General features: G+C 44.0%; 1 protein-coding gene across 1 annotated transcript in view; it reads right to left on the bottom strand.

Annotated features, from left to right (window-relative positions):
* Positions 1-23918, bottom strand: part of CPS1 (carbamoyl-phosphate synthase 1) — a 236985-nt gene that overhangs the window by 4960 nt on the left and 208107 nt on the right. Inside the window, exons 32-35 of the mRNA XM_069615912.1 lie at positions 18409-18579; positions 16359-16433; positions 5908-6006; positions 4014-4073 (exon numbers count right to left, since the gene is read on the bottom strand). Coding sequence (XP_069472013.1) covers positions 4014-4073; positions 5908-6006; positions 16359-16433; positions 18409-18579 — 405 coding nt within the window. The remainder of the gene's footprint in view (positions 1-4013; positions 4074-5907; positions 6007-16358; positions 16434-18408; positions 18580-23918) is intronic.

Raw genomic sequence — 23918 nt, 5'->3', positions numbered from 1 at the left:
AATGTGAATACGAAAATGAAGAATTCGTTTTTTCCTTTCACTGCAGGTATATGGGGGAGACAACCTGCAACCCCTCTCCTATACTCTCCTTACCTTATTTATTACCTCACCCCACCCCTCCACATATAGTGTGTGGTGAAATGCAAAGCCAAACGTCAGCATTTTCGTATTCGAAGTGTTTGCAGGTGCAGTGATTGTATGATCCCCAAAAATTAATGTGTCATTGTGGCGATCAATTGTTTACTAATTGATTGTGGGGGAGGGACATCTGCAAGCCTTTTTTTGTTATTTCAAAAATGTAATTATATTTGAATTCTGAGCAAAACAAGTCATCATCAGTACAGTTAGCACAGGCCCAAGGCGTTAAGATGACGTGTTCAAATCAAAACTCTTGCCTGCCATATTTCTCTGTTCATATTCACTGGGGAAGAAAAATCCAAGACCAATCTAATGCTAGTAAAAGAAAGTTTAAAAAAGATACAAGCCCCACCTCCAGTCATTTCCTCTCACTCAGACACTGACAGTTCTGCTTGCTACCTATACTGTCATACTTATGCTAGTCCAGCCTGTAAGGGATCAGGGTATGAGAGCCTCTCTTCCCTCTGAGTTCCTTTTCATGAGACCACAGCAATATCATATCGTCAATCCAGTCTCACAACCTCAGGGTAATGGCGCTCGTCCAGACCCACACTATGGTCTTCTTAGCAACTACAAAACCTCTCCCCAGAGGCTCCATCTTGACTCCCCCCCCCATCAACCAAACCTCATTGCCTCATAATAGTATCATCAACTGGGTAGACAACCAAGCCTGCCCCTACAAGTATGTTTTGAAACTCTGGAGTGGACCACCTAGCCCCTTTTTCTACTGAATGGCCAACATATATCATTGCTCATCAAACCGCAACCTAGCGTCTGGGCCCAATTCCAAAACCTTTTAAAAAGAGTTATTTGTTGGATGCAACCCAAAGCCAAATCCATTTTAGTCATAAGGGTAACCTCAAAATACTGTTCAGCCACATCTTCCCTCACCCCTGGTGACATTCTTCACATGCCCCATGGTCCTCCATGTTTTATTGTTACCAGCAATTTATGTGGAACACTAATCTTTCTCATTTCTACACTCAAAGCAATCAACAGGACAGGTGATCATTGTTCAGGGCTTGTGGCAAACCTTACCACACCCAATATACAGTCCCTTAAAAGCAGGTAGCCTCCTTCTTCGGTCTCAGCTAATTTATATTTCAACTGCAGAATGTCAAGGCTTAGCATGCCTACGTCCCGCCGGAGCTGGGCCACCAAAAATACACCAGAGTTAACCCAAGAGTGTCTAACTAAACTTCTCACCCCCTATCTTGAAAATGCTATTTTTCTAAACATTCAGTGAATATAATTGTTTAAACTTAAGATCAGTGTCTCACAAAGACGGCAACACTAACAGGCCATCCTTTGTACAAGGAACCTTCGTCAAATCAATGGCTTAGAGTGTGCAGCTTAATAGAACTCTGCTGCACTGGTGTCACAACCTGAGGAGCCTATTCAAACCATGGGATTCCTTGTCCAAAGAAAGACTTTACGCAGGTTCAGGGCTATATCTAAAGTTGGCTAACTCCTGTGCTCTAAGAGTGTCATGGAAACACTAGATGGAAACACTAGCCCCAGAGAGTCAAGTAGTGTTCCACATTTCTACTGAAACATCTCACGGAGTGTCTGTGCCTACAATCCTTGTGTATATCACCAGATGAAACATGTTAACGTTTATCAAGCAAATGATTGGCAAATAAAGGGAGTTGTAATTGTTTAGGACTAACACTGAGATCCCTTGCATAGAAAGAGATAAGTGACCAAAACAAGTGACTAGGGTATTTTGGGTTAATATGTGCTTTTAAAATATTGTTCAGTCGGGTAATAATAAGCAGCGCTCAGATACCTGAGGGTTCGTAGCGCTATATAAATGCCAAATTATTATTATTATTATTATTATTAGTCATTCTAAGTGATCACACACAATGGTACAATCTATGGGTAAAATGCACATCAAGCTACTGACAATTTTAAGTAGACAGGTGGCACACCATCTCCTCTGTCTATGGCTAGTCTTTCCCTATAATCAGGCCTACAGAGAAGCTGTGTACTAGCCACTTTTACTCCCCCAAAAGAGGAAAATACTCTCAAACAAACAAATGAGGAGTAAAAGTATCCTAACATCACAAAAGGAAACAAGGACCCTTAGGAGCCTGCTCACTGCTTCCACCCCCAATGATCTGTGCAATCAATGGTCCCAGAAGATTATTGCCTCAGGGAAGAGCTCTAATATTATTTCTACCAGTTCTGAACAAGAATCTTTAGGTAAACATGTATCTTTTAATGCGCACGAACACGCTGTACGAAGAATTTACAGACATGGTTTTACTCACCCAAAAAATACTCCCATTGGGAAAGGAAAATACGTTGTTCCTCTCTAAAAAAATAATCTTATTCCGAAATTTACAAAATAGGGAGTAAAATACTTAAATCTGGAACCCTATAATATAGTGCAAATTAGAGCTGTCCCCTAGTTCTTGTGTGAAGAGCCTAGGGATAAAACTTCTCCCTGCTGGTTCATGTGAAGCTCAGATTGCTTCAGTTTGTAGCGCCGATTTTCTTAGGCTGCAACTACTAATGAAAATCGTGCCATTTTTGCCACCTCAATGCCGTTCCTCAGTAGTCACTGCCTCTATCATGGGCTCTCCAGACTATTGTAATGGCATCTACCTTGGATAGCTTGAATTTTTAGTCCAGAGGCTCCAAATCCTGTAATATTCTGCAGCACATCTGGCTCTAAATGCTCCTAGACTTTCTCACTCTCCCTGGCTGCTGGCTGAGCTTCACTGGCTTCCGGTGAGAAGTCAAATCAAGTTTAAGGTTTTGTGTATCGTACATTGATCTGTTCACTCTATAGGTCCTGCTTTCTTTCAGTCAAAGCTTATTGGTTATGTTCCTTCACGCAGACTGCGATCAGCTTCTCAGAACCAATTACTAGTCTCACACTTCCGTAGGTCGAAGTCCAGAGGACGTTCGGTCTCTGTACTCGCTCTGGTCCCGTGGAATTCACTTCCCCAAAGCTTGCGAGGGATCTCTGATCATCTGCTCTTCTGAAAAACCTTCAAGACTTTTTTATTTTAGCTAGGTTATCTTGCTGGTTTACCAGTCTACTGCTAGCACCTAGAAGCGTTCGGGCCTTGGTTCGCGCTCAAGAAATACAGATACATACATGCGTTGCCTCTGAGCTATCCTCCCAGCCCAAGAACCAAGAACACTATGGTTTTAACAGGGTCTTCCACATACTTAGGCTGTTCTACTGAACTGACTACTAGAACCAATTGCTGATGCTTCATTGTAGAAACCACTTCCTACTGCTTTTGTACACCACTAATAATATACTGTTTGAGCATGGTCTTTGTTATGTATGCTACACAAATGGTAAATAATTGATCACCATGAGTTGGCAGTGTACCTTTAACCCTATAAATGCGGAAGAAAGGTGTTGTCCAGTAGACACTCTTCCAGACTATCAGAGTGTAAAGCCAAAGAAAACAGAATATAATCTGTAGCTGGATCATGATTTGAGTTGATATATCTTTTCATTTCTTCAGCCACCTGTGGTTCTCAGACTAGGTTGTACCTTTGGGCAGTTTGAATGATCTTCATTGCAAATGTTTATAACATTCTGCCACGCTTAAGGACTCACCATTGCAAAATCATCAACAGCTTCTCGGAATAACTGTAGACAACTGTACAGACAGTATTACCCACAATTCAAGCCCCGCACACATCACACTGTTTCTCTGGGAAACAGTTTTCATTCACTTCGAATTTGTCCTTTTGCTATTTTCATTTTCAAGTCTCAGCCATTGGCTGGTTGGTATGTTAAAGGCCTGTGTCTATTCACAATAGACGATCCCTTCTTATTCCCAACATCAGCACAAAGAATAACTTTTAGTTCCACCTACACAGAACCTCTGCACAAATCATACCTTGAATCCTTCATCCTTCAGTTGCTGTGCTGTGCCTAAGAACTGGGGCCGGAAGGAGTGCTGAAGGAAAGATAGAAAAACAAGCAAAGGTCAAACTTCACAAGCCTCGGTGCACTGCATATTGCTTAAACAAAAACTAAAAAACATATTAGAAAAACTTTGTTTAGAGATGTTACGGTTACTTTAAACGGTTATTAATGAAAGTCTGTTGAAAAAACCTTTTTACATGAACAAGTGTCAAGGTTACAATGCAAAACTTAAGCCAACCGTTTTGAATTGTTTGTAGGCATGGGATAGATATTATGGCAGTGCCCAGTGAATGCCTAGCTAAAGTCTAGAGCGAAAATGGTTGGCTTTGCCAATGCTCGTTTTTAACTGTAATTCAATGCAAAGAACAGATGCAAGGGCAACCATTTTGCGTATAAATCAAGTGTGGAAAGCACCCTTGGTTAAGACATAATTATTAAACCAGTTAACAGCTGCAACTGAGTCATCACCTTTCAGAAGACTGCTTAGAAATACAATTGCCGTCCCCTTAAAAGCCTAGAACTAGGTCAAAGAGATACTGGAGAGAGGGGTGGTTGGGCAGAAGAAGCAAGCAATGAGTGGGAAGGACTGTCATGGACATGATTGGTCAATGGGTGGGCAAAAAGCCAAACAACACCCACACAATGGGTGGGTAAAAATTCACATGCTGTGCGTCCCGCCTCACATCCCTTCTCTCTCCTATTTTCACTTGCCATGGCAACAGTGCTTACAGTGCCACCAAAAAGAAAAAAAAACTAAAAATCATTGAAATTCCCCAATTATGGTAGCCAATGCAATCCTAACTCCCATCACTTCGCCCACCTAACACAAATGGCCTCTACACGTATGCACTTCTAGAGATGCCGTTTCTGTGTCTATCAGCAGGTCTAACCACAGACAAACTGTTTTTATGTCCCTGTTAATAATGCTCTCTTTTATGATAACTTTGCAGACCATGATGTTATCTATAACATCTTTACAAACATATGGTCATATTGTGGTGTATTGAGATACAGTTTTTAAATAAAGGTGTTTTTTTTTTTTTTTTTTTTTTATTTAGCTGAATTTAATCAACTTTTAAAAACAACATATTATGTACAATAAAATTGAGAAGAAAAAAAAAAAGAACAAAGAAACAAAAAGAAACAAGTTCGAATACAAAAAAAATAACAAGCACAATAAGTACATTTCTATATCTGAGTAAGTAATGATTTTAACTTGGGTCATCCGATCATATTCATTTCCTGAGTTTAAAATATAAAAAATTAAAAAGTAAATTTCTAATTAGCTGGGATCTCCCACTTTAAGACATTCTAGGAGGTTCACATCATGTAGAAAACGAATAACATTGATTCTAAGTGATATATTTTTACCTTCAAGAATCATTTGCCTTAATAAATCTGAAGGCAAGTTAACATATTCTTTGAGAGTGGATTTGAGAAAATGAATTCGTTTCATATGTAGAGAGGTACATTCAGTGAGCAGATGTTTAAGTGTTTCTTTTTGACCAAGATCTTCACAATGTCTACAGCTATTATCAACCAACAATTTCCGTCTGTGTAATATCTCGCGCGTTGGGCAAAGATTGAATCTCAGCCTAGAAAATTCAGTTCGATGTATGACTGACGGGGATAAAGGTGTTTTTTAAGAAAATAGAAACACATAATTAAAAGTAAACTTAAGTTGTGTGTATCAGTTTCTGAAAGGTTCCCTGTTATGCTGTAGCTTTTTTTAAGAGCAGTAGAATGGGTATTAAAAGAGGTGAACATCATGTTAGCATGACAGATACAGTGCCCACTGATGGAGAGTGTGCTGAGCGAAAGGCAGTGGCCTCGGCGGGGTCTTGATTTCCACATGTGGGGCTCACCTGGATTCCAATCAGGATCCCCTTCTGGGGTTGCTTGAATCCCGTCGAGAGCATGGCCTTCAGGAAGGCAGAGTAAATGTTTTCTCCGAAACAGGCAACCTGTACAGGGGGAGGTAGGAGGAGAGGTTGAGTGGCAGCAAGAGGAGGCCAGAGAATGAAAGATAGATCGAAGAATTGCAGATAAAAGAATACACATTATTAATTCATCAATGACTACTTTTATCTTCAAAGTCTGTATTGCCCAAAGTTGGTCTGAATTTGGAAGTCTGGGAAAGAGGCTTTATTGGTTATTGGTAATGGTTCCATGTCATTCCGCCGACAGGCATTTTTACGACTTCCTTTTTTATGTCGACACTATTATGGAAAAAGTCACAGAATTTTTTTTGAGGGTTTGGGGTCTTGCCCCCTCCAAACCTCCCTCTGCCACCGATTTTTAACTATTCCCGACACACCCAACCCCTTATTTCCCCTCCCGCAAAGTTTCAATTACTTTTTCGTAATAGTGTCCATGTAAAGAAGGAAGTCGTAAAAAAACCTGTCGATGAAACAACAGTATACCTTGGTAATATGGCAGTGCCATCTTCAGGCTCAATGATTTCTCAGTGTAGTGCGCAAATCTGGGCTCCCCAATCCAGAGAGCAGGTTAATACTTATGGGTTTTCAGAATGACCAGCCAAATATCGACATGAATGATCCCCATTAAAAAAATCATTATATGCAAAGGTATCTGGTAGATAGGCAGGGATCTTGGATTCTACTCTGCGCTAGGTTAGCAAACTCAGCTCGAAAAGTGTGATAATGGTTCACAATTGAAAGGGTCAAGTTATATCCCCTTCATTGCTAAATGTTTCACTCCTCTTTGTGATCTCCTTTATTTCTTTCAGGGGGGGAGGGGTGCTTGAAAGCTACCGTATTTTAGATTCCTTAAAGCATGTGTTTCTGTTGCAATGGGCAGCCTCTGACCGTACCAGACAACAGGTTTTTTTTGCATGTAGATCTACCGGAAATAGGAAACCTTAAACGTGAAAGAAAGACTCAAAGCTTCATAGAAACATGAAAGAATGGGAAAAAAACAAGCAATTAAACAATAACAGGAAATTAGACACTAACTATAGGAAACCTAAAAGTGCCACATTGTGTAGTGAAGTGCCACATTGGCAGCTGGAGTAAGGATACAAACATAAGATTCTGACCAGCCACTTACCTCCCACATAAAGCGCTTGTATCTAAACTCATTCACATCAATATGGCTAAAAGCTTCTCATCATCAACAGTGGCACAGATATATTCACATTTACCGAAGTTCCAATCTTTGTCTTCCATTCCCATATTCTGAGCCCTTTCACAACTCGGCGAGAAAAAGCTTTAATGTTTGATTGTATTCTACTAAATCTTCTACAACTCCAATGGTAATGCATCTTCTTAGCCAAAGGTCTACAATCTTTTGCTCGCCAAATGGTTTGGACTACGACTCCCATGATCCCTCACTATTAACTATCCTGGCCAGGGCTAATGGGAGTTGCCGTCCAATAGATCTGGAAAGCCATAGGTTACTGACCCCTGTTCTAAACCCTGCTATCAGCGAGAAAAAGCTTAAGGTTCTCATTACGAGTTTGGCATTAGTTTGGCAGAACTTCCACCAAACTACCGCCAAACAAAATTACCTTTACCACCACTTGGTCCCGCGGATTTACCAGGGGATTACAACTGATGGTAGATGGTATTCTACTAAATCTTCAACTACAACTGAATTGGCGATGCAAATTCTAAGCCAGTGGTCTACAATCTTTTGCTTGCCAAATGTTTTGGACTATGACTTCTATGATCCCTCACTATTAACTATGCTGACCATGGCTGATGGGAGTTGCCGTCCAATAAATCTGGAAGGCCAAAGGTTACTGATCCCCTCTCCAAACCCTGCTAAATGTTTTGGGTGAAAGGAGGGAGCAGGACAAATTGTTTCATCATTTATATCCGTGCCTGACATATTGTGAGAAGGGCAGAGATTTCAAGCTCTAGAGGTCAAAGACAACAACCCATTGACTTTGGAAAGCAGGAAACCCTCCAGCTGGTGCAAAATGTAACCTCATATCTCAGCACTTGCTTTAAGGAAGCTTACACTGGATACCATTGCAAAGGAAATCGATGCGGTCCCAGTCTGATGTTAAAGATGCTTCAGGCCTCTCTGTCTCTGTATACTGGAAAATGATGCATCTAATGAAGGCCACAGATGCCATACCCGTTATACTTGGCACACCCCGTTTGCTCCCTTTAATGCATTTGTAGCGTGAAGCGCATTTCCGAACAGTTTGAAGGAGACGCGGTGGACCCTAGTTGCTATCGGACAAGATCCCTGATTGATGCCACTGCAAAATGGTTAGGCAGGGTGTTATATACTCATATAGGAAACTGGGTGTAAGAAAATAACCTATTGCCTGAGGAGCAATGCGGGTTTAGGGCAGCAGTTGGAACAGAGGAGCAGGTCCTGAACCTTAATTTAAGACAAGTACATTAAAGGCCCTACTTCTCCAGTCTTTTTTGGTTTCATGGAGCTTAGCCAAGCATTTGATAAGGTAAATCGTGACAAGCTATGGAATTTCCTCAAAACTATGGGTCTACCAGTGCCCCTACTGAATGTGTTAATATCCCTGCATCCAGGCTTGAAAGCGGTAGGGATGTTGAGCAATGAAGGCGATTTATCCCCTTCTTTCTATATTTTATGTGGGGACAGGCAGGGTTGTGTCCTGGCCCCACTATTGTTCAATCTCTATGTTAGCAACTTGGCAATGGAATCAAATAAAACTACAAAGGACACTCCTAGAGTTGTGGGGTGAAATATTACTTTGTTGTCTTATGCCGATGACGCAGTTTTGCTCGCTTGCATTTCTCTAGCCTTACAGAAACTTGTCAATGCCTATGTTAAGTACATGGGTGACAGAAATCTGTTATTCAACATTAAGAAATCCAAATTAATGTGCCTTGGTAGGCAGGCTAAATACCTCACATCTTGGTATCTGGTCACAAATTAGACTGGGTGGACAAATGTACCTACTTTATGATGATCTTTAATAATAGGGCAAACTGGTCTGACCATATTTCCTAGATGACGCAGATGTTTACTCAGGCCTGTGGAGCACTTCATATGTTTGGTCTTGAGATGGGTGGGTTAATTATAGACCCAACACTTAATATCTACCGGGCCAAACTAATTGTTTCATGTGCCTAAGGAGCAGAAGTGTGGAGTTTGTCCCCAGTACAATCAATTCAAACCACAGAAAATAGATTTCTCTGTAATGTTTTAGGGGCATCGCAGATCACTTCAATTTATCTGCTCCATCAAGAACTAGGAGTAGATTATATTAATGATTTATTGAGTTTAAAACTCATGTTATTCTGGATAGGAATATTGTCCCAAAAGGAGCATCATCTAACCCATGCAATCCTACAGGACCTGACATTATCAGATATTAGTAGGATTATTACCTGGCTGAACTCAGTGAAAAAGTCATTTGAAAGCCTGGATATGTTAGGCCTTTATGTCAGTCCGCCATGTATCTCTCAAGCCGATGCTGCATCGGTGCTACAAACGTATATGGAATATAGAAGGACTTTGCATGGCTCTCTTGAATTTTTTTTAAAAAAACCTCTGTTCTCAGTTATTATGATTATGGATGTAATGGGCAAAATGCAAATTATATGCACTGGTTTCAGAGTAAGCGAAAGAGGAGCGTTCTGCTCCAATTAGGGACCAGTGGTATATTGTTGCTAGTTCGGCGAAAGGATGGTAAAAACTGTGTAGGCCTAAAATCAAATATTAGGTGTCCTTGTAATGTCATTTTATCTCAAGAGTTGGCCCATCTTTTATTTTTTGTCCATCATTCTCTAAATCTAGGCAAACATTTCTAATACCAATCTTTAAGGAGATACATTGTAGCTCTATAAATGAAGCAATTAGTCATTTACTCTCTTAGCGCACAAAAAAGATTGCAGTGGTTGTTTATATGTTTCTGGAAGCAACATTACAAATGATTGCGGATACATTGCTTGAATGGTTCTGGTTTTTCTGATTTTAATTCTATTGCTTTGTATTATAATACTGTTTACTTTTGATGATTTGTAATATGTTGTATTCAAATTTGTGCAGTTATTTTTATTTTATGATGTCTTTTATGAGGCCATGAAATAAAGATCAATTCATTCATTCACTACGCTCACTTCTAAAGCAAAGTCGTCAGCTCAACCTTATCACAATCTGAACATCCTAGGAGCTTTAGAAAGCTACTGGTATGCCTATGTTCAATCCAGCTGAGTTTGATTTTGGGGTTGAGTTATTGTTGAATGAGATCCCACATCCCTTCCCTACATTTACATTCTTTGAGGGTTAGGAATAATCATCACAACATTCACCATGAATATCCTTTAATTGATATTAGAACACAAGGCTGGGGAGCCAACCAATCAGATCAAAGGCTGAATTCCACAATCAAAGCAAGCGTTCCAAGAAGCCTGAAGTATGCTTCACAGGCTCCGCCATCTTTTGCCCATCCTCCCATTCGCTCCAGTCCCAATGTCTTTCCTAGCCACACCCCTCTCCCACTTACCTGATTTCTTTCAACAGCGTTCATTGCGCAGCCACTGATCCAGCCTCCAGGGCCACCATGGAAATAGAAGAAGGGCTCCGTGTGGAGTCTGACCTTCCAGCTCCACGGTGGCCATCTTAGGTAAGTGTATTGTTTGAACGAACTGGATGCTGCGAGGCATCCCGTTTATTCAAACAAAATACATTGCTAGTAGGCACCCCGTCTTTCCGGATTCAATACCCGGGGTGCTAATAGAAATAATACCTGATCTGACTGTGAAGGGTGCAGCGAGCTAAAAACTGGTTCTAAACCCTCCTGAGTGGAAGAAATTCCATAGAACAAGTTATTTGAACTATGTTCATTCTTAGGAGAGGGGCTCCCAAACACTTGCAAATTTTTTAAAACTTGGGGGTCTCACCCTAAATCTCCAAGGTAACCCAGACATGAAGTCCCTGTTCACTTTGCCTTTGAGAACCTCAGCATCACCTCACCGAGGAGGCACAACAAGCATAAAATATGTGGCTGGGTTGCTTATGGTATTCATTTTCAGAGGAGAATTGCCTAGCATTTAGGTGCACTTGTGGGTGGGACCAAATCGACATGCAAATGGCTATTTCTCCTCTATGAAGAGTCAGTGAGCTAAAACGTGATTGTAGACCCTCCTAAGTGGAAGAAATTCCATAGACCAGATTATTTGAATCATGTTCGCTCTCAGTAGAGGGGCTCCCAAGCTCTTGTTAAATATATCACATCTCTGTCTAGTCTTGCAGCTGTACAGCTCAGTATCATCAAGGACTGAGAAACAGGACCCTGCCCATACATAGATCTGCAAAACCCAGATGAATTGAGAAAACCTACGCTGAAAACCAAAGTTTGTGCTCTTGGGAATATCTGAGGAATTGAACAATAGAAGGTTCGTTAGCAAATCGAGAACCTTGTTTTTCCAATAAGCAGTGCTGAAAATGGTAAAGAAAGGACTCTGGGATTATACCTACGATAGGAGGGCAGTGGTCTGCAGGGGTATGCGGTGGTGGGCTAAGAAAAGAGTCATGGCAGACAAGTGATAGGCATGTAAACAAGGTATAAAACACAGGAGTAAATGACTTGACTTGACAATATAGCTGAGCAAAAGGAGCATATTTTGGGCTTTATTTTCCCCAGCCTGAAGTCCAATCCTGAATGAAGGGAGTCTATAATTACCAATAAGCAAGGTAATTAAGACTAAAATAATTGCCCCTAGAAAGAAGCAGGGAAAGAATATGTACATCATTGGGTCACCGAGCCTGGCACCAGCTGAACAATGTGGTGTAGTGTTTCACGGCTCAGGAATGGACTTTTGGTGTCTTTGTATTCGGAATCTGAGTGGACAATTTCCAAATCAGGAGGAATACGTCTCAATTTCAGCACTGCTTATAAAAAAACTGTACAAAAAAAGGAAAGCAGTAACTGGGCCTCATTACGGGTCCGGTGGTAACTGGGCCGGTAAAACTAGTAGGTAGTCATCGGACCCATAAACAGTTACTGGTGCCTGAGTTGCCGGTAACACCGGGGGATAACAACCCTGGCGGCTACTAAGTCAGGCGCCGGTAAAATGTTCCCCATTCCAATAGACTCCCATAGAACTCTATGGGAATGAGGACCACGGAAACACTGGCACCGGTAATAACGGTTCTGGTGCTTCCATGAAACTCTGTGGGCAGGTGCCGGTCTGCCCAGCAGGTCAGACCTGCCGGGTGGGAGGGCACCAGCCCGGCAGAGTTGTACTTTGCTTACCGGCACTGTTGTTTCTGGACCGGCAAGGTTAGAATAAGGCCCACTGTGTTTGGGCACGTGGTGTGTGAAGAGTTTGTTGTGCCGGGTAAAGTGACTGGATCCCTTCTCCCCCACACACAACTTCCATTTGTAAAGTAAGATGCCACAAGGGGAGCCTGAATGGCCCCACTCAACTTCAGGGACCATGGCGCATGGATCTGCGCTGTTGTGGCAGAGCACCATAGGAGAATTGTAACCCATTTACTGCCCAGTTACAGTCACATTGTGGTCAGTCTCCCTATACATGCACATCGTCTTCTCCTGCCCCTCCAGTGTTCGGCCACCTGCAGTGTACAGTGGCCGCTTCACCTTCTCATCTCTTGAGAGGCAGAGTCTCGATTGCAGCCATACTGGGGGTCATTTTCCAAGTACCACGGAGTGTAAATGTGTGGCAGTAACAGTGGTATTCTATGGTTGCTCCCACCTTTTACGTACTGCACAATTTTGAATAATTTGGCAGAATTGGAGACCGGAGCAACCTTGATACGTATTCCAGCTCTTCCAGGTCCGCCTGCTGAATCCGCATGGTTTTTCAAGAGCATGTATTTTCATGATTGCAACAAAAAAAAATGAATGGATTCCTATGTAAACCACCTGACTTTTACACCTGGTATAGGGAAGCAGATTCCATGGCAAATGTTGTTTACAGCACAGCCTTTTTTGCTGAATTCGATTTGATCAAATACTTTCCATCGAATTTCACCACATACATATGTGGGGGGGTGAATTAGGGTAATAATAAATGTGGGGGGGGGGGTGGAGAGAGGCGTTGTGCTCCCTGCAAATTCTAAAACCAGGATTCAATTCAAACACAATGGTGTGCGGCCACTGAATAAGGACCTCAACATGCCTGTAGACCATAAAGCTTGAACATCTTATGCAGTCGACCAGGTCTCATCTTCACTCCTCGAAGCCCCTTCAAGTTTCCTTGTTTGTCTTTTTTTTAATCATGATCATAATATTATTCGATTTGAATGTGAAAAACCTGCAGACTTTTGAAAAAAGGTACTAAGTCTTATTCTTTTTTTTTCCTTGTAATTATCAATTCATGGACGACAGCGCCGTAAGTATCCCATATTCCGCTATCATAACTTCCTACATCTGAGAGATAGTGGGCCTCATTACGAGTCTGGCGGTAACGCTGCCGGTGCTTCCGGCAGGTTGCCGCCAGACTCCTAACATTTTACAGACGCCTGACTTCCCAGTGCCACCGGGACATACAAGCCCGGGATATCAGGCGCCAGAAATGTTGTGCCTCATTCCCTTGGAGTCCCAGAGGACTCCACGGGAATGGGTGCACGGAGGCACCAGCACCATTGTCAGCAGTGCCAGTGTTTCCATGGCAACCCTGCCACCGGGGCTGATGCGCTCAGCAAGTCAGACCGGCCGGGTGCATCAGCCCTGGTAGGCAAAGTTGTAGCCTGCCGGTCCATAAAGGGTGCCGGTACGTAGCTACAGGCACCCTTATTTTTGGACCGGCAGACTTGTAATGAGGCCCTGCGTGGGGGCAGAAGGTGCAGGGCCAGCAAAGGCAGGGACCGCACAAGCACCAACATCTCTGCTGACACGCATTAAGATCCCGCACTGAGAGGGCCCGAGTCAAGAATTAGGCATACCTAGCCGCTCTTGGCTTGCTAGCTGAGGTGGCCAATGGAACTTGATGATCATTTAATGCAGAAATTGTGGGGAGATGAACTGAGGCCACCAAACACATTTCGTGTTCTGAACTGCGGCGAAATAAGTCCACTCACTGGCCTGCAAAGATCTATGAGCAACAAGCTATAGGTCAAAGGCTTGAACCCCTATGGCACTGACTCTTTAATGCTTCAGAAAGTTACCGGAAGCGAGAGAACAGACAGCTTCCTTTATGGTGGTCAATTTATGAAAAGGCGCTATATGACTATATCTGTGTCGAATGGCTGGCTCGGTCCCATTCACATTTTAAATGAAAGATGTTCATAAGCTCCAAAAAAAGTTTTACAGGGGTATGGAAGCCCAAGATTGAGGGGGAAGAAAACAAGAGGTGTTTGTGTGTTTCTGTCTGAAGGCAAAGGTGGACACCGGCATTGCTTTTAATTAAGCGGCAAGGAAGGCGCAGCCCGCTGCTTCTGAGCAGACACGTCAAGCTGCGGCGTAAGCGGATCCCGGCGTGCGTTCTTCGGTGTGGGAAGCCCAGCTGTGGCTTGCCGGTGTGTGCTCCAGAATCCTAATTGCTCCCGTACCTCACCTTGGAACCGTGAGCCAGTGGGGGGTCGGCATTTTTGATAACACTCATCCCTTAGCCATGAGTTAACACATCTAGCATCCTTAGAAAAATGATCTGGCCGTGATGGAAATGGAAGACGCCCTCCCTGCCTTCTTATAAACCAGGTGAGGCGCAGTCTGCATACACATGTGCTGGAAAAATGGCCGTATCTGCACGTGTGCAGGAAAGACATTCCTATCTGCTGCTCTACAGGAGAATGTGCTGTGCTGCGCCTGTGACTGCGAAATAACCTACTGGGCAAATGTGCACAGAAAAGGCTACAATTCACATCTGCATAGACTAAAAGCCAAAACTACATCAGTGCAGGATAATATTGGAAAAAGCTACTTGAATGTAAAGTTCAATGAGAATTTCAGACGAGGAGCTTACTAGGAATGTCATGCCCTGCTATGCTATAACACAGCATGACATAATAGGACATCAATCATGGCATATCATCACTTGGCATATGATGAGATCTGTGATGTTGAGAGTCAGCGGTTGGACTGTGCCAGCAAGCACCGTTATGGCCTTACAGCGCAGAGGCTTGTGTGAGGTCGGGCATAATTTTCACAAGCCACGTTAGGACATATATCATGAAATGTCATGACATGAGTGAGTTATCATGAAATATGACATGGCATTATCAGGACATTGCATGGCATACCATTACATAACAAAGCATGCCAGGTAATAGCCTGGCTTGCCAAAACAAGACATGACAAAGTACATAGATTGATATCATGACGTATGGTTTGATATTATGACATGACATACCAAGACATGGCATGACAGATCATGATAGGTCGATCATGATATGTCTTAACATGTCATGATCTGTCATCAAGGGTGGACTGGCCTATAGGGAACTCTGGAGATTTGCTGGTAGACCTCTGAACCCTTTGCCTCTTTTCTGTAGTATTTCCAAATGTTCCCATAGGAAAAGGGTTGGACTTGCTGGCATTTAGTAATATGGGGCCACTTTGAAAATTATTTCCAGGTCCTCTTTTGGTTTCCAGTCCACCCCTGTCTGTCATATTATGATATGTGCACATTGGGAGTATGCTATGCTTGAAATTGCATCTTGGACTCGTTTTGTGGAAGGCCAGAATTAACTGTTTGTTGAGCCGGGGGGTATCATCAGAGTTACGCAGCTCTTAGTACTGACACAGTGAAATGATTTGTGCAAGTGTTAGAGATGCTGCAAGGACTACAGGACTAAGGGTCAATATGCTCTATGTGAACAGCTGGAGCGTGCATCTGTGTGGAGATATCAGCCAGTCTACTCCAGAAGAATGCAGGATTCTTTAATCTAATGCTATTCTGTGCCACGAGACCAGGGGCATCTGCTACCCTCTGCCCCTATTGCTCAGTCTGTCCCACAGGAGCAAGATCGGTTGCATGCCCATGTCCCTCTGAAATAGTCCACTCCACTGGAACAGGGAGTGGGTAGCTTTCCCATACCAACTGTTCAATGTCCACCTAATGGAAGTAGAGAGCGGCTGTGCCCACATTCTCCTATTGGTCGGTCTGCGGCATGAGAGAAATGCCCTTTTTGGTCACTCTACTACATAACATCAAGGGGGATTTGCTACGCCTTGCTCCTATTGGTCCAACTGCTCCCTGGGTGCAGAGTGGTTGCTTCCAAAGGCACGTTGGGGGCAGTGTAGTTCATGGAAGCATGAGAGGGGCAGTGGTTTTATTTATTTCCAGGTTTTTCTCGAACACAAGAACAGAGAGGTGGGGGATGAATGTCCCCTATCATGTTTCATCATGCATTAAACACATGTAAGAGTATGATCAAAATGACTTACCTCTCCTGTTGAAGCCATCTCACAGCGGAGAACAGGGTCAGCACCTCTCAGCCGGGGCCAGGAGAACATGGGAGCCTATTGCAAAAGACGAAGAGCAAATGAAACAGAAGAACGTGGACATTATATGGGCGCTGCTCATACAGTACCATACAGTCCTCTACAGACCCATACAGTACCCCCCTTTTCTTCGTGCACGTATCTGACCTCTCTGTCTGCTGTCTTAAACTCAGCACTTGCCACTTGCTGGCTGTACTACCATTTGTGTTGCTTTTATTATTTATTTATGCATTTATTATTATTTATTCTGTTCTCCTTTTGCTCCGCACTTTCCACTTCTCCCCCTTCCTTGAACTTTTCCCCTCCCCCTATCCCATGCTTTTGCACATTCTCAATGTCACTGGGCCTAGTAAGATCATTGTTTTGTTCTCCTCTGTTCCCCTCCCTTACCTTGTCGCGCTCTGAAACACTTGTGTACGAGCGCAATAGAAATAAAATATCAATTCAATTCAATCTGCCATATGAAAAAGGGCCCTTTCCCATGGCAGATCACCCTGATGGGTAATGTCCATCTGCAATGGAGTGTGAGGGTTCTCCAATGGCAGAATATATCAATGTGGGCTGCTCATGTACCATGTAATGCAAGGAACTTTCCAATGGCAGTGCATTCATGTGTGGAGTGACACGCTTCCATATAACACAGTGCCTTCCCCATGGCAGAGCATCTACGTGTGAAGGGATACAGAGGATGACATGTGGCCCTTTAATAAAGCTGCTGTGGCCTGGCATGTAGATGTTTAGGTGTGAGCTTTCACGGCAGACAAGGCTAGCTTACACCATAGAGGTAACAGGTGTCATCCCACCAGGGGTGGTTGGAGCACATTTTAACGAATAGGGTAAGCTGTATGGAGAGACAGAGATGCTGATTGGCTCCGTATTTGAGGAGACAAACATTCTAGCATTTGTTTGTAAGAGCGTAAGTTATAGAAGGGTTTAACATTGAGAGAAGAAACCAAAACATGGTTCTGCTAAAGCGAGATACTGCAACACCCATAGGGATATTCAATGGAGGTCAGGGTTGACCAACTCCAGGCCTAGAGGGCTGGAAACATGTCAGATTTTTAGGATACCCCTGATTAATATTCATGAGATAAATTTGCAAACAATGATTCTACATGTATGCACATTTTGTCTCAGGGATATTAATGAGGGATATCCTGAAAACCCGTCAGGATTCCAGCCCTCAAAGCCTGGAGTTGGACAACCCTGCTGTAGGTGACCACTGTAGAAGGCCACCACATCCCCCATTGGCATCAGCCATCCCACCCTTCATTTTTCCAAGAACAGCCCCTCGCAGGAGGCAACTGCTCCAGCATGTGTCTGCCAGTGGACACTAAACCTCTGAGATGAGTAAAGCCCGACACCCCGATTACGAGGCACCCTATCAGCAAGGCATAGCGCGTTAGGGCGCAAGCAGCGGACCAGCTTTTTTATGGGCATGTGAATTTTGTGTGAACTTCCAGAAGTACCCAAGACATGCTCAGATCAGCAGAAGGTGAAAAGCACCAGCCAATCATCAAACCCAGAGAAGATCACGGTATTGAAAAGTCACGCCCTCTACATCATTTATGTCCTTCAAATTGTCAAGTGCTAATCACAAAGCTCGGACCCTCTAGGGATGTTCATCAAAAACATGTGTTGCCCAATAATTCTCAAGGGTCTTGTTGACTTGTGGATGCTGTCTTATCAGAAGCCATTGGGGGTCACTGTTATGCATACGCTTTGGGAAAATAGTCTTATATTGAATCTAGCAGCGCTGCTTCATCCGCAGCCAATGGGTGGTGTCCAACCTAGCTTTCATTTGCTGTTACCTAGTCATTTGGCAATAAAAGGTGCCCAGCAGTATATTTAACAGTGCCTCCTGTCTCCAGAGGAGGATAACATTGATGGCTTCAAAAACAAAGAATAAACCCTCGATGACATGCATAATACGTTACATGGAGCCTCTGTGCCGTGGCCTTCTCTTGGGCATAATCGGTTGGCCATCCCATACCTTGATCCCCACATAGTCGGCAGGGATGATGGGACTTTCCAGGGTGGGAAGAGGACCCTCGTCCACCTTCTCTCCAATCATCACTTTGGTTGCCACGTCGATGAAGTCCACTCCAAGGGTCTTCGACACAAATGGGAAGGAGCGTGAAGCTCGGAGGTTGCATTCAATCACCTAAAAAGTCAATCACCTTATTATTCAGCAGTAGAGACAAGGTGCAAAGGTTTGCACGCATGAAAACTGAAGAGGTGATGCAAAACATAACAAGTGACGGACTGTTCCCAAGGCCCCCCATTCAGCTTACAGCAACACCCGTCAGGAAGTCCTAGGAGATAAGACAAGGCTCAAACAAGAGTTTACAGTAACAAAAGGCGTGCATGTTTTATTTATTTATGACATTTGTGTAATGCCCAGACCCTGGGTTTCACAGCGTTCCGTACAGAGTGAAGAGTTAGCAGGTTCATTTGATACAAGCATTAGTCATATGGTAGGTTGCCTGAAGCCCTCTTTGGTCCCGAGTGTTTTGGGCATCAATGTCTGTTCAGAGGTAGAGCTAAAAATAGGCAGTTTACAGTTACCACCTGTTTTACAGATCCACCTGATTATGTGTCTGTTATCCCAAGAGGGGGGAAACCCCCTGCAAGTACATGTATGTATTACTACCGAAAGAATGGTGGCAATGATGTCAGAGGTATTACCCCCAATGTTAATTCGTCCATTCCCCAATGAAGTACCAATGGGACTTCAGAATGGGGAATAATGGTGATCTTATCATTATGCGTAGATACCACTGTAACTACTGGTGCCACTGTTAATTGCGCTTGGTAGTATTAGCACTTCTTATCTCATCACGCCAATAAGGACACCCTTTGTCTTGGTGCTGTGCCAGAGAAAGTTTGATAGAGGGAGTTAAATCATACAATAGAATTGCTGTACAATATACTAACTGTTGAAGAGTTTTAACCGCAGACAGGGATGCCAAAATGGTAGGTCTACCCCTGTAGGAATCGAATGATTCTTTGTGAATATGCCCGAAGCTGAACGTGGATGGTAAAAGTCCTGTCTGTGCATGTATGTTGTTGTTTTTTTGCAGAGGGTACTCTGCTTGTAACAACATGCTTACCTTACCCCACCTCTCCCAGAATAACAACTCTTTCTCCTATCCCCGAGTACAGGGGGTGTGTTTACGTAAATGCCGAAACTGGTATGGTTAAGAGCACCATTCAACTGGCAGCAGAACACCCGCTATGGAAAGAATGAAGTAAGTGTTATTTAAGGTGGCAGTGTTTTCCTTTGGACGCAGTCTAGGTATTCTGATTGGTTGCATGTGATTTAATTGCTGGAAATAAACAGCGAGGTGGACCCGATATTTTTTTTAACCCACTAAATACCCTTCCCAACATATTTTAGGACTGGTGCAATTATATAAGCAAACTCCAGTCCTAGAATATTTGAGAAAAGTGTTGGATAGGAGCCCAACAAAAAAATATTGTTTCTCCATCGATGTTTATTTCCAGTAATGAATTCACTGGGTATCATTGTGATTGCCTACATCTGCCAGAGGATCTGGGCTCTCATGGTTGCATTATTTACAGTCCCCCCTCTTTTCCAAGTCAAGCAACTCATGGTTGAAAATACAAGCTGAAGGGAACCACAGTGATTCTGAAAAGTCCCTTCGGTGTTGGTTTATGACCCTGCAGTTGGATTTGACAGTGGACTTCAGGCACAGTACCCCTTGTTTTCTGCTGTACATTTCCTGTATCCTTTCCTATTAAAATCCCCAGTGTTGGTATTCTACGATGGAAAGACTTGTGGTTGTTGGAAAGACAACAGGAAACTACACAGGCCTCCTTCCGTGTAAGTCCATCTCCTACTGCAGTGACTGATCTAACCCCTCAGAATGCTGAACTGGTTACTGGGTGGTGGTGGTTTCCAAACCAGGTGGATGATGGCCCTCCTTGTAAGAGGTGGGAAAGGGACTAAATAAAGGGTTGCACCCCTGTACTCGATGGCCACAATGCTGAGTGATTGATTCTGTGGGATCTGTGGAGTAGATCTGATGTCGAAATATGGGTAAAATAGGCACGGGTACCCTCTGGCACTCCAGATGAGGTATTGCAATGCAGTCAAGGGTGGTCTTTCCACTGCAAGGTGCTACGATTCCTGGTGTTTGGTCTAACCAGTTTGGGTAACCTCAACAGCCAAGGAATCTGCCTTAGACTCATGTTTGGGCTTGGACTTGCCATTGGTTCTATTGGTCCGAACCTGGGACTGATAGGCTCTCCACCCTGAGGGCCTGACTCCCCAATGCTTGTCAATAGATGGCGCAGGTCAGCGTCTACAGGGACTGACTCCTGGCAGCGTCCTCTCCTATAATCCCATAGTCTCTTCTTTGATTGGGAAATCACACAGTAGGCTGCAGGTATCAAGAGGTTCTGGCTCTGCTGGAAAGTAGATGGGCTCCTGGCCTGGCCTCACCCTGGAATGTTGCTGTACTGAGGTCTTAGCCGATGCCCAGCTATATTTTAAGTGTTGGCTCAGAACCAGAGTATGTATAGGGTGGTTTGAAAGGTGTTCACAGGCCCAATTATATTTGAGCATTTATTTGAATGTAAAGGTCCTGGCCACTCGGGGCTAAATTCATCCAATACAAACTTTACGCACAAGCATGTAGGGGCTCCGTGTCATGAAAATGTATGTGTATTCGGCCAGTGAAGACAGAGCAAAATAACTCCATATAGATAGGGTCAGCTTCATGTCAGAGGGAGGGTCATCTAGAATCAGTTCTGATGCACTCTTTCTCTGCCTGGACGTTGGGCCTATTTGGCTATCAGTGGGTAGTTACCATCACACTCGGGTAGGGCCTCTGCTCTATACGCCAAAGAACAGAAACGGTTACCACTCCACACAGCCAGTCAGGCGAAGGTACTCGACTGCAAACAGAGGATGGTATTTTAGTTGACCCTGGCAGCCTGAATAGCTTCAATGTTTGGTCTCTGGGGCTCAGAGCCATCAGGATTGAAAGTAAGTAATTGGGCAAGTAGATACACATAACAAATGACACGGATACTGTAAACCTCTTGCACATAAGGACTCAGTCACTCTCAGGCACAGTGGTTGAGCGGGGTTGAGGGGGCAAAGATTAGAGTCAGTCACTTATGTGAAGGGGTTCAGAGGAAGCTGCTTGCTGAGCTTGGATTAGCATAGGTCACCCAGGCACAGGGGTGGAGAGGGAGTTCCCTGCATAGCTAAGAATAACAAAGGTCACTCAGGAGCAGGGGATGATAGGGCAATGTCTGCAGAGTTTAGGGTAACATAGACCACTCAGGCACAGGGTCTGAGCTGGAAATCTCTACAGAGTTTAGAGTACAATAGCTCACTCAGGCAGGGGGTTGTGATTGGACTCTCTGTGGACCTTGCAGTACGTCAATTAGGCACAGGGGTTCAGAGGGGCTCCCTGGACAGCTTACAGTAACATAGGTCCCTCAAGCACATGGGATAAGAGTGAGCTGCGCACGTCACTCAGGCGCAAGGGTTGAGGGGTAACTCCCTGCAGAGCCTAGGTATAGAGGGCTAAGAGGGGCGCGCTAGAGGGGCGCGCTACAGAACCTTGAGCAACATATGACACACAGGCACAGAGGTTGTAGCATAGGTTACTCAGGCACAGGGGTTGAGAGGGAGCTCCCCACGGACCTTAGAGTGACATCACCCAGGCACATGGGTTGATAAGGGAGATCCCTGAAGAGGTTAGAGTAACATCTGGCACAGGGGCTGTGCGGGAACCCTGCAGAGCCTAGAGTGAAGCAGGTAACTCAGGCAGAAGGGTTGAGATGGGGCTCCCTGCAGAGCTCACATTACCACAGGTCCCTCAGGCCCAGGTGTTGAGAGTGATATCCATACAAAGCTTAGAGTAGGTCACCCACGCACAGGCACTGAGAGGGAGTTCCATGCAGAGTTTATAGGTAGTTTAGATTGCCATAGGTCACTTGGACACTGGTGAGCAGAGGGATATCCCTGCAGAACCTAGAGTAACATAGGCCACTCAGTCACAGGGGTTGGCATGCAGCTCCTTGCAGAGCTTAGAAGTAACTCGGGCACCGGGTCTGATAGGGAACTCCCTGCAGAGCTTAGACTGATACAGGCTACACAGGCATGCAGGATTTCAGTGAGCTCTGCCTTGCGTTAAGCCCATTCCGACAAAGAGGGCAGAGGGGACATCAGCAGCCAAGCAGAGTCAAATAGAGACAGAGGTCAATGGTAGACCACGGCGTGTTTACAGTAACATAACTCACACAGGCTCAGTGAGGCAGAGGTCACACTCTGCCCCACACAGTTCACTAGGAAGCAAGTAAAAAGGTAAAAGCATTTAGATGGATCACCCTCTCCCAAATGCCCAAAATGCTACTGTTGGTAAAATGTTTCTGTCAGAGGGTGTTGAGAAAGAAGAGCTGTGTCGGTCCACTCCTTTGATCAATAAGAGAATAAGACATGGGTCATTACAAGTTTGCCGGTCCGGGAACTACGGTACCAGTAAGCTTGCCAGTACCGTAGTTCCGGGACCAGCAAACTACGAGTTGTGCTCGCAGGTACCTTTCTGCCCGCCAGGTTTGATCTGGCGGGCAGAGTGGCACCCGCGAGCACAGCATGTCTGAATTAGCAGTTGTCAGGAACAAGGAAAGCTGAGGATTTCATGTAGTCGTCACGTATGATGTTGCGTGTTTATGCACGCATTGGTTTGTTCCCGGCATGCTCATCAGCTGGTTTAAATTCATGCTCATCAGAGCCTCTCAAAACATGTCCACGAACTCAGCCTCTTTTCAGCAGTAGCTATCAGGGACACCGACATTTACTGGTTTGTGATGACTGCCGACATAAGCACTCCAAAGAACGAAGTAGTTCCCCATGAGAAGATCAATACTGTGAAACATGATAGTTTATAGTGTTTATAGTTTCCCTGTATGGAAGAATCAAAAGATATTGAACCAACTGGTATAATTCCATTCTTTTTACAACACATTTTCTTTCTGGAATTACAGGGGTTGGTATGTCTTTCTCCTCTTTCAGGATTACAGAGGAGTACACAAGTAATTTAAAGGGGAGCTATTTGAGATTAGCTGAGAAAGGAGAACACTCTAGTATCCAAAAATAATTGCCTGTTAAACCTTTTATATTTCCTTTTCACATCTGCAGGTCGCCCGAACTGACGAGTGGAAGAGAGGTTCCTGTGTCATTTCTTATTTTGTCCAATCCTCATTTCCCTCAAGAGGGTCAAGTGTAGCAGTGTATAATTTATTGCTCAATAAACGTCAGTGGAGGTCGGTGGGGTCCAGCAGCTCCTGCGGATTCAAGAGTTTACAGGGCCTGACAGGTATAGACTGACACTTTGCATCAAAGTGTATTACAGTTATGAGACATTAACTATTCCCATTTCCAGAGATAATGTTGTCGATCTACCAGTGCGCAGAAGCGGGCACGCCTAGTCCCATTATCATGTGCCCCAACGGATTATGCAT

Source organism: Ambystoma mexicanum, chromosome 9 (assembly GCF_040938575.1).
Source record: "Ambystoma mexicanum isolate Mex_15411 chromosome 9, UKY_AmexF1_1, whole genome shotgun sequence".
NCBI lineage: Eukaryota > Metazoa > Chordata > Amphibia > Caudata > Ambystomatidae > Ambystoma > Ambystoma mexicanum.
The sequence above is the reverse complement of the archived record's forward strand: the minus strand, read 5'-3'. Positions and strand labels throughout refer to the sequence as shown.